We start from the raw sequence: 11021 nt of genomic DNA on the forward strand, positions 1-11021 counted from the left end.
AATTATAGCCTGTTCCTTACATATGTGTGTGTGTGTGTGTGTGTGCGTGTGTGTATGTGTGCGTGTGTGTGTGTGTGTATATATATATATGAAGTTTATCTGACCCATTAAGGAAAAATGGGTCGAACCCGGCTTTCGTACGTGCAGTAAAACGCCACCGTGGTGAGGTGAGTGGATGTACCTCTTTCCCAGGTACTGGGGATGTTTTCACTGACATCAAACATCGCCTGTAAATTACTCTCACTTGTGTGTGTGAAAGGCGTCGTTACTGAAGTGTTTATTATTAGAAGGTGGAATCGGATCTAAGAGGGCAGTAACCTTCTGAAAAATGCCCGAGGCCTGAGTGGCTTGTAGAGTTGCGTTACCAGTAAGGGGGGCGGTAGGTTATGTAGGAGAATATTCTTAACCCTAGTTGGTGCTTGAAGTGTCTATAGCCGAAGTGTCTTATTGTCCGCAGCTTTCACATGGTTTGAAAAAGAGACCAGAAGTGCACGCCCACCCACAACACAGTGAACGTGATAGAACATTAATAAGTGATAGTTACTGAGGGGTTAGCATGCGTCCAGAGTGGCCTTCGTTGAGCTGGACATAAGTTGTTTTCTTTTTTTTTTTAATCTCTGTATAGACACCCAAGCTGGCGAAGTGAAGAGACTCAGGAACGGGAACGGTCCAGGACAGGAAGTGAGTCATCACAGACTGGGACCTCGGCCACATCTGGCAGAAGTAAGTCAGACCAGGGTGGGTATCATGTTACTGCCCCTTTCCATCAGCCAGCCATAACCAAATGATGCAGAGACTTTGGGGTGTTAAATTGAGTCATGGAAGCTTTATTTGGATTAGCATAGATGGATCAGAATGTCACATCTCCTGGTCTGAAAAATCTGACAGATGGGCGCCAGAAGAGACTTAAGCGATCTGTTTAATAATCTTCCACTAAAGAGTATACTTGACTGTTAGACTTGTCCCTTCCTTTTATGTCTTGACATTCCAGAATTTTCTTCTATTTAGAGCAGTCACAGTCCTACAGCTCTCTCGCCAGTCTTTTTGGATGTTACGTATGACCAGGGCAGTGTCTCGGGTGATGGTCTTTTGCTCTTGATCCTTCCTTCCTTCCTTGAATTTATCAGTTGGTTACAAACATGTTTAGTGTTTTGGAAACCAAATGATTAAATCATAACACTTCCCTTCCCTTATTGCAAACCAGTGTTTTTAAAATTTTTCCTCCCACCTCTAAACTGATGTGTAACTGAGCACTGGCTCTAGGGTGAGATGATTTGAAAATTCATCCGAGTGTTGTTGAAGTTTTCTGGAAATTACTCCTACTGGAGTAGCCTTTTAGTAACAGGATGGTAATGCCTTTGTAGCGGGTGGGAGTGTGACAGGTCGATGGGGTACCTCCTCGGGGGCTGCACTGAAAACTTAGAGTCTGACAAAATAAACTTTTAGTTTTGAGGAGACATTTGGTGCCCTTAAAAAAGTATGTTCTGTTTTTGTAAGTGGATATCATGGTGTGTGTGTGTGTGTGTGTGTGTGTGTGTATGTCGAGCCTCCAGATTGAAGTTTGATCAGTGGTCCCTGGGGCTTGAGGTTCATCAGAGGTCCTCTTCACACAACGTACATACTCTCCGAGTACAGACATTTTAACACTGCACTGAAAAGGTAGTACGGCCGTATGACCCTGAAATAAGAGTGCTCGTTTCTAGGAAAGGTCAGGTGGCTATCCTTAGAGAGTTATTATTTTTCCTATTTTTCTTGAATCAGTAAAAAGTGTCGCTTAAAAGCGACATTTGGTAACCACTGGTTTGGGGATAATTTCACCTACTGGGAGCCAGATACAGGTCTGTATTTAAGAATAATGATGAAAAGAGGTCAGCTTGGGGGGAGACCATTTTCCATTCTCTTGAGATCCTTAATTGATGGTTGTATAATAGCTTTTCCTGATAATGTACCCTTCCTACTCTGACTTCACAGATGCACGAAGGAGAGAGAGTGAGAAGTCTCTCGAAAATGAAGCACCCAGTAAGGAGGAAGACTGTCACTCTCCAACTTCTAAGCCTCCCAAATCTGAACAGCCGCTGAAGGTAATGCCGGCCCCTCCACCAAAGGAGAATGCTTGGGTGAAGCGAAGTTCTAACCCTCCTGCTCGATCTCAGAGCTCAGACACAGAGCAGCAGTCCCCTACAAGGTGAGTCAGCTTGGAAGCAGAACAGCTGCTCAGCCGTGGGGTCTTAAACACTGTGACGCCGTGACGGAAGGCGCCCCAGCTGTCGGCCTTACGCAGCAGCTTGGAAGTTACGCTCTCTTTGTGCTCAGTTCACATTCAGTGGTGTGCTGGCGGTGGCTCGTTTTAAGCCACTGTTCAGTTTTTTAGAGTTTTGATAACTGGTTGGCATCACCTTGACCACTTGAAATCTGCAACTTGGTCATCAGAACGTGCTGCTGCCACATTCGGCGGCACAGCCCTGGGGTCCCTTTACTTCCACAAGTCTTAGGACCCTCATTTGTAAAACAGAATAATATTCACCTTGCGTGATCACGATGACCCTCCCGGACATGGCACTTAGTAAGTGTTCAGATAGCTGCTTTCATCGTTGTCTTTTCTACAGGTTAATGTTCCACAGCACTAAGTATGTATTTTTGGTTCTCTGTACAGTTTACTGTTTGGAGAACAATTACACGTTTCTTACCTGTTTCTTACTAGTTCCCTAAGACTGATGAATATGATTACGTGTTTTCCTTGTAGTGGTGGGGGGAAAGTACTTCCAGCTCAGCCACCCGAGGAAGGACCAGCAAGGAGAGGTAAGACCAAAAGGAAGTCAGTGTTTCACGTAGCTAGAGGCCTCAGTAAAAAGCCTGGAGAGGACTCATGAAATACAGAGCTCCAGTGTATTTTTGCACCTGTTTTTGTGTTATAAGATTCTTAGATTATCTGCCTTTTCTTGCCAGTAGAGGGCAGGAGTGGTCTCTTTGGAGAAAGCATGGAGCTCTGCCCTTTCCTGGTAGAACATTTCTTTGAAAGGGGAAAAAAAGAATCGGAAGGAAATTAACATGTTCAGTCCAGATTAGAAATGTCACCGTCTGTAAGGCCAAGGTCACTACATAGTGTCACAGTCCTTCATTTCCAGTTTGCTCTTCATGATGGCATAACCCTACCGTGGAACTTTTTAGTGGGTCTTAGTTGGGGGCAGGGGGATCATGGGAAGAAGGGTTCGGGAAGGAAGTCTGGGTTGGGATGAGGCTGAATTTCCCTCAGTACACATGGGCACGCTTTACTGCAGCTGAAGGGAGACCCAGGGGAAGGAGGGTGGTTACTTTACTTGCTTTTCATTTATTTTTGCGTCTCTACTCAAGCAGATGAAAACAAAGTAGATGGGGTGAGTGTCCCAAAAGGCCAAAGTGGGAACTCCAGCCGTGGTCCAGGAGACGGAGGGAACAAAGACCACTGGAAGGAGTCAGATAGGTATGCGTGTTCTCTCTCGTCGTTCATAGTCTTTATCTGATGCTGGGTGCGTGCGTCTTTATAGTTAAGAAGGTCTTGGTCCTCCGAGCATTGCCAGATCTCTTACTGTAAACAAAGGGAAGTCAACCAATATGGGCAGTTACAGTTCTTCTCAGAATCTGGAAACAGCAATCCAGGTAGCAAGGACTGCTGACTGGAGGTACCTAGTCGGTGCCTCCCGACTGCTTGTGGGTGTTGGGCTAGTCCTCTCTCCTAAAGATGTGGTTTTACACTTAACACCTCTGCAGGAAAGATGGCAAAAAGGATCAAGACTCCCGATCTGCACCTGAGCCAAAGAAACCTGAAGAAAATCCAGCTTCCGTAAGTGTTGGGTGCTTGCTCCTGTTTGACCTTGAACTCTTTTACCTTTGGGGCTACAAGCCAGAGTAGTGGGGAGTCAGGCACCGCTGCTTGTTCGAGATAGCAAACATGAATGTTCCTGTTTTCTCCCTTTCACGTCTCTCATCCCCTCTCCGAGATGAAAGGTGGTGGAGGAACTCCGGTAAGAGCGCGTGGGCCTCTGAGCCGCTCACCCTAGCTGCTCTCCAGTGGAAAATGCTGAGCAAGTGGGTGTGGCCTGGGCTGTCCTTCTGTTTTGCCCAAGTAGCAGTATCCTGTTTCTTGGGTTTTGATGTGAGAATTCAAGGCCTTGGTGATTTTCTCACTCTTGTCTGTTCCAGAAGTTCAGTTCTGCAAGCAAGTACGCTGCTCTCTCTGTTGATGGCGAAGATGAGAACGAGGGAGAAGATTACACTGAATAGACCTCTGCATCCTGTGCTTTCTCCTAGTCTCTCCACCCTGGAACATTCGAGAGCAAATCAAACCTCTATCCAGACAAGACAATAAAACTCACCATCTCCTGGAGACCTTTCTTAACTTTTTTTTAAAAAAACAAAAAACAAACAACAAAATGAGACGAAATTGTTTTGCATGCTGCTGCAGCCTTTAAAGTATTGAACTAACTGGAGAATCGCCAACGTAGCCAGAGAGAAAGAGACGTACGGCTTTTCATGGAAAAGTTGTGCATTTCTACGACATGCGCAGTTGCCTGTGTGATTAGTGCCGGGGGCCTCCATTTAGCAAAATGGTAGTAACAGCCATGCGGTGTCTGGAATCCGGTTGGGCAGTAAGGCAGGCTTAAGGAAGAGTGTGAGATTTCTACCTTTTAATTCTTATCCCATTGTGGCATATATGAATTCTCAAACATTATCTGAATAAATTTTCCATCCTTGGAGAGGTAGGTTTAGTCTCTGAAGTTGTTTTAGTCTCCAGGAGGCTGCCTGCCCCTCCTGTTATTTAATTCTGAGTTCCTGGGGCCAGTCTGGGGGAATTCATTTCTACCCCCCAGGGGGGTAGTTGGGAGTGAGTCTTGGGCCACTAAAGAACAGGACTGCTTGGTGACTAAAATAAGTGGGGAAATTACGGATTGAAAAGAGGCTGTGGGGAAGGGATGAATTATTTTGCACCGGTGAGCAGGGGAAATGGCATGACCTCCAGTGAACACTGGAGCGGGAAGCACTTCGGGGTCGTGGGAATTCCCAAGTCTTTTTCTATGTCCTGGTTTTGTCCTTTCTTAAACAACTGTCCTTTCTGAAAGTTCCCATATATCCACATTCTGTCGAAATCTTGAAGCTTTAAAAATGCACACTCTTGTCCTGGTCCTCTGTTCCTCGCACTGCTCCTTGCTGTTCATCCCCCGAAGCAGCCTGTGCTTGAACCCCGCACCTGATCTTGGCTTTCTCTGCGGCCCCAGGGGCAGAAGCGGAGGAGTCACTGCTTTTCTCCAGCGCAGCTCGGCTCCTTCATGTCTTTAGACTCCCACTCCTTCCCTCCATTCCTGCTTCTACTGCTTTGACCCCTTTTACACCTCGGAAAACTCTAGAATTAATGGTCTTAGGTGGTGAGTGAGGGTGGATAAATAGGAACAAGTTGTGAGTTGTTCTTACGACCTTGATGGGGGCTTTTTGGTTTTGTTCTTAAAAGTTTCCTTCTCTCCACTGAAATCGCACACCAGTGTTTGGATTTATAAGGTGGCCTTGACCAATGTGTGGTTTTTTTGGTGGTTGGGGGGGGGGGTTGGTTTTGTTTTTTTAGCTTCCTTTGAGAGACAATGATAATGGAGAGAACTGTTGAACAAGCTCTTGGTTTCTGCTGCAACACAGTAGCTTAATTTGCCTGCTTTTATGTGCACCTTTGTATTGTCAGCCCAGGAGATGGTGTCCTTGTGGGTGACTGGGACCCGCAGAGAAACGACACCTTGGTCTCCTGTTTGCAAGCCCTTCTCCCGGCAGTCCTAGGTTAGACCCTGCCCAGCCAGCAGACGTGTCGGTGGGGTGCTGCAGCAGTGAGCTAATGAATCGTCTACCCGTGGACAGAAAAGACTTACCAAGTGAAGTAACTTTAAATAATTGGCCTGGATTGGCCAGTAGCCAGGAAGTGACTTTTAGACAGATACCCGAGGCTGAAAGGGGATGGTGGGGTTTGGGGGTTTTTTTGTTTTGTTTTTTGGTTTGGTTTGGGGTTTTTTTGGTGGGTTTTTTGTTTTTTTTAATACCATTGAAAGTAAGTTTTGCCCTCTTCGGGTCTACTTCCAAATGGTTGTATCCAAAAAAAGCTGTTTTTTCCCCACTCCCCTCCTGCCTCCGTTACCACAGAAACGGGGGTTCTGCCCCACTCCTTAATACATGTAAAATTTGTACAAAATATCTTCTATGAAAATGATTTGTAATCTGTAGACTTAATACCTGGGAGATGTCTTGAGATGTAAAATCCCATCCTTTGGGTTGTGGGGGGTTTTTTTGTTTTCTCCAAATAAATCTGATCTTTAAAGTTCACCTTAATGCTGAAATTCTTTTTTTTTTTTTTTAAAGATTTTATTTATTTGACAGAGATAGAGACAGCCAGCGAGAGAGGGAACACAAGCAGGGGGAGTGGGAGAGGAAGAAGCAGGCTCATAGCGGAAGAGCCTGATGTGGGGCTCGAACCCAGATCGCCGGGATCACGCCCTGAGCTGAAGGCAGACGCTTAACCGCTGTGCCACCCAGGCGCCCCTGAAATTCTTTTGACCATAAACCTGTGCCTTCCTGTTGGCTCCCCACCCCCATCTCTGTAGTCTCGGCAGCAGAGGCTGTTCTGGGCAGGTGCGGAGGGGGAGTTGCCGGCGGAAGCTGTCTTTATTGAGGCCCAAGAACTGGGAATTGGCACCCACTCCCCTCCAGCATCTCTGCCGGGTGTTAACCTTTAATAGTATTTGAACTAATCTGTCCGTTCCCCACTTCCCGGTCTGGTCTCCGGCATTGCCGCCAACCCCTGCCCTTCAGCAGTCTGGACAGGCGCTGCCCCTGTGCTCCCGGCCTGCACAGCACAGACCAGCGGTTCCCTCACAAGCTGGTCTGGGTTGTAACTGAGACCCCTTTCCTCTTCATTTTTTTTTTTTAATCTGAGGTGGTTACTGTTCACAGCAAGATGGCCTGTTGTTTCTTTTTTAAGAGGGAGAGTGAGAAGTGGGGGAAGGGGAGGGGGAGGAGAAAATCTTAAGCAGACTCTGCCCAGCGCAGAGCCCGATTTGGGGCTCAATCTCACAACCCTGAGATCCTGACCTGAGCTGAAATCAAGAGTCAGATGCTTAATCGACTGAGCCACCAGGCGCTCCCTTTCCCCTTTTCTCTCAGTCACAGCTCAGACTTGGGAATTTTCCAAATGGCTAGAGAGAGACTGTTTGGTAGCAAGGCAGGAAAGAGGACGGTGGCCGAGAATCCTCGAGGTCACAACGGAGTGGAGCAAAGAACCCCGGAAACCTCAGTCAACAATTTGGAGGAAGATGGAAGGGGGTGCAGACAGATGGGAGCCCAGTGACACAAGTGGCTCTTGCAGTAGCTGCGCTTGGGGTTCTTGCCCGTGCACTGATCTCTCCAAACGCGGAGGGATGAGAGGCTCGGGGCCTTCACATGGGTTTAGGTGAGAAGCAAATGCCCAGGCTGCCTGGGGAACCCACCTCCACCGCTGGCACCAGCCTGCCTCTTCCTCCCAGCCTTCATCTCGAGCTACGCCCCGGAGGCCGGGGTCAATGATGGAGAGAAGAAAAGTGGGCAAAGCCAGCTTAGAGCTTCACAGGGGTTGGGCACAGGAAGGGTAGAGAAGGAGCTCCCTACACTGTGTCCCAAGAGGGCACTCGGAATCCAAGGGAAGGGTAGGTGCTGCTCTGGCCCCAGCTTCAGAAGGACGTGTGGATGCTCCCAGAGGCCCAACTGCAGACACGGATCCCAGGATTGTGCGCCCTGTCAACCCGCGATGGACCTTGAGGGACCAGAAGGGTTCAGGTATGGCATTCTACTTGACAAGGGTCACTTCCAAGCTGCCTGGATCCCCTGTAACAAGTGCACGTAGCGTCGATGCTCGTGACAGAATCAAGCGCTGGGCTCGGGTCCCAAGGCAGCGAGGTCCCCATCAGCGCCGAAGGCGTCCCCGAAAGCGCTAAGCAAGCTCACGGCATCTGGTTTCTCAGGAAGTGGGAGAGCTACACATCTGCTCCTGGGAAGCATTATTTCTCAAATAAAACCTTGTTTCTTGGCAACCGTCACAGCCCCCAGGGCCACAAGTGAAGGGGGGACTCGACTTCCCTCACTCACCCTCCCGCCTCGCCAAAAAGGAGCTTGGAAGGGCGAGCCGTGCCGCCCCACGCCCAGCTGCAGCAAGCTCCGGGTTGGACAATACGCCCTCTGTCCTCGGCCGACAGATCCGCCTCTGGACCGAGCTCTGCCCCTGCCCCCGCTCTTCCTGGTTCCCAGCACCCAAACCCTCCACCGAAGGCCCCCTGACCCAGTGCTCTTCCAGCCAGCACAGCCCGTGCCCCTTGAAGCCCTCCGACAGTCCCCCACCCCCGGGATCTGAGCACACTCGGTCACAGGCATGGGATCACCCCAGACCTTGGAAGAGGGGGTTCAGCCTTCGGTCCCAAGGTGGGCCGCCCTCTGCATCGTCAAGGTAAGAAAACCTACATGGAGGGTGGGGTCAGAGGGTGTTCCTGAAATTCTGCTCCACCTTTACTAACACCATCCTGTCTTTCTGCTCCCTTTCCTCTCCCTTCTGAAGCTCCAGCCGCTCTGAACTGGTAGTCAGGGTGTCTGGCTGGCTCCGTATGCCACCCATTTTAATTCCACTCCCACCAAGCTACCTCCTATATATGATTTTTCACTCTCAACCTTCCTAATCACCTTCCCTCCAGCAGCTGCCTAACCACCTGGTCCCCAGATCCCTCAAGTGTGAGCCGGAAGTTCGGCTACCCATCTTATGACTCCCAATTCCTTGGAACCTCAAAAGTTCCTCTCAGGGGCAACACCACCAATATGAGTGAGAGGCTGTAACCCTGCCCATGGCTCTGGGATCCAATCAAGTGCCTCTTCCCCGAGTCCCCATCTCTCCCTTGGTAGCTTTAATGATTAGAACCGTGGGTGCCTGGCCAGCTCAGTCTGAAGAGCATAGGACTCTTGAACTCAAGACCCACATTGGGTGTAGAGATCACTTAAATAAATAAATAAGCTTAAAAAAATAAATAAAGCTTAGAATGTACCCCCTTCAGCAGGCATCCCAGGCACCTAGCCAAAGACCCCAATGAACTCTGGGAAGGACAAGATTTCAAAAGAGCTAGCTATAAAGGGGGACCCCTGGGTGGTTCAGTCGGTTAGGCGTCTGACTCCTGATCTCAGCTCAGGTCTTGATCTCAGGGTTGTGATTCCAAGCCCCACTGGGCATGGAGTCTACTTAAAAAAAATAATTTTTTTTAAATTTAAAAATAAAAGAGTGAGCTATAGACTCCAAAGAAATGAGCAAATTTTCATATCCTATGTATCTTGATTACATAATCAAATCTTCCCAAAATACAGAATGACCCTCAGCTCTGCCCACCCCCCACTAGCCTCTGATCCCTGTCGCTCTCCTTGGGGTTTCCCCAAACTCCAGCCTCTCCCCTCCTCCCAGTGCCTCCCCACCTCTTCCCTCCCCAACCCCATTTCCACCACCCCTCAGCCCTCCCCCAGCCCTCCCTCCAGCGGTTCCCGCTGCTGTAACCTCTGAGACAGAGACTGCCTACTAGACACCAACCCAGCCAAGAGCAGTAAGATCTAGGCTCCCCAGTCCCAGCCACACCCACCCCTTCCCAATGCCAGTCTCTGAGGGACCCACATTGTCACCATGTCTCTCCCCAGCCGCCAGATTGGAATCAGAACCAGATTTCCCAGCCTTTGCCAAAGGCAAGAGGAGCGCAGAGATGACCCAGTTGAGAGCTGAGACAGGGAGGGACCGAGGGCCTTGGAGCTGGTGGTACTGGCTGCCTTCAGCAGGCACTGGACACTGAGCCCCAGGCACGGGCTTCTCAGAATCCACCCCCCACACACACCAGTTTTCATCATGGAAAATCCAGTGGGGAGGGTGAGGGAGGGCAGGAGGGAGTGTCAGGAAGTGCTCAATACTAGAGAACACTGGTAAATCTGAGAATGGGAATAGATTCAAGGTTTCTAGAAAGACATCCTTTCCCTCTACCTTCCCCTCCAGGGTGACACAACTCAAGTCGCCCCGGGGCCCATTTGTTTCTAGCCAGTACCAGATCCCAACACTGCATAGGAGGGAAATATAAGACCACAGACTGAACTTCCATCTCCACTGGAAAACCTGGGACTTGCAGAGTGACAGATGGGCTGACTGGAGCTGCTTGGGGGGTGGGAGCTTGAACTTGACGTGGAGGTCCTCGGCTGTGAGTCCTTTGGGGAGAAGAGGTGGCCAGGACTTCTCCTCTGTGGCAGAGGGCTAGGGACACCAGGGACAGCAGGCATCTTCCTCTGAATCTGGCGCCCCATGGGTAGGTGGCGCCAGTCCCACCAGGCCAGGCCGCGGGTGGGTCCTGACTCTGGGGTCAGGCTCAATCTCAAATACTGTCCTGTGGAGGGGGCGCCTGAGAGAGGCCGCGGCAGCTCTCCGTAGCGTTTCTAATGCCTTCGGGACCTATGGCCACTTTTCCTTCTGCGTCTGTCCGGCTCCTGTGTTCTGTTTTGCTTTTTGCTGTGTCCTGCCGGGCAGTCTCTCCCGGGCTCGGAGACTGTCGCGTCCGTGTCCTCCGTGTCCGCCTCCTCACGCTCTGTCCATCCCGGTCTCTTCCTGCGTCCGAGCGCCCCTCTGCCAGTCTCCGCGTCCCTCCTCGCCCAGAGCCCCAGGAGCGTGGGCCCGCAGGAGAAGGTGGGGAGGACGGGAGGGAGAGGAGGAGGCCGAGGGGCGGGGAGCGGGGGAACGTGGGGATTGGAGCCGGCAGGAGGGAGGAGAGCAGCGCGGGAGGGAGCGAGGGCGGGCGCGGGGCGCGGCGGGCGCGGGAGGGAGCCCGGGCGAGCGCCGCGCCCGCTCCCGCCTCCTCCGCCTCGGCGTCCGCACGGCGCGGGCCCGGCAGGATGGGCTGGCCCGGGGGCTCCCCCTGCTGCTGCCCCGCCCCGGCGCGCCCCCGCTCCGCCGGGCGCCCCCCGCAGGTGAGTGGCCGCGC

The 11021-nt window shown here is 50.9% G+C and overlaps 1 protein-coding gene across 4 annotated transcripts in view; it reads left to right on the top strand.

Moving 5' to 3' along the window:
• EIF4B (eukaryotic translation initiation factor 4B) overlaps window positions 1-6333 on the top strand; it is a 31976-nt gene extending 25643 nt beyond the window's left edge. The window contains exons 10-15 of one of the 4 annotated variants that reach the window (XM_008704620.2): window positions 626-738; window positions 1972-2185; window positions 2744-2799; window positions 3352-3460; window positions 3748-3820; window positions 4180-6333. In XM_008704620.2, the coding sequence (XP_008702842.1) occupies window positions 626-738; window positions 1972-2185; window positions 2744-2799; window positions 3352-3460; window positions 3748-3820; window positions 4180-4260 (646 nt within the window). In that variant the 3' untranslated portion in view covers window positions 4261-6333. The remainder of the gene's footprint in view (window positions 1-625; window positions 739-1971; window positions 2186-2743; window positions 2800-3351; window positions 3461-3747; window positions 3821-4179) is intronic. The other 3 variants (XM_040642513.1, XM_008704622.2, XM_008704621.2) reach the window with 3 other exon arrangements.
• Window positions 6334-11021: the final 4688 nt, after the last annotated feature.

The sequence above is a fragment of the Ursus maritimus genome, unplaced genomic scaffold, assembly GCF_017311325.1.
Source record: "Ursus maritimus isolate PB19 unplaced genomic scaffold, ASM1731132v1 scaffold_26, whole genome shotgun sequence".
In the NCBI taxonomy this organism is placed as follows: domain Eukaryota; kingdom Metazoa; phylum Chordata; class Mammalia; order Carnivora; family Ursidae; genus Ursus; species Ursus maritimus.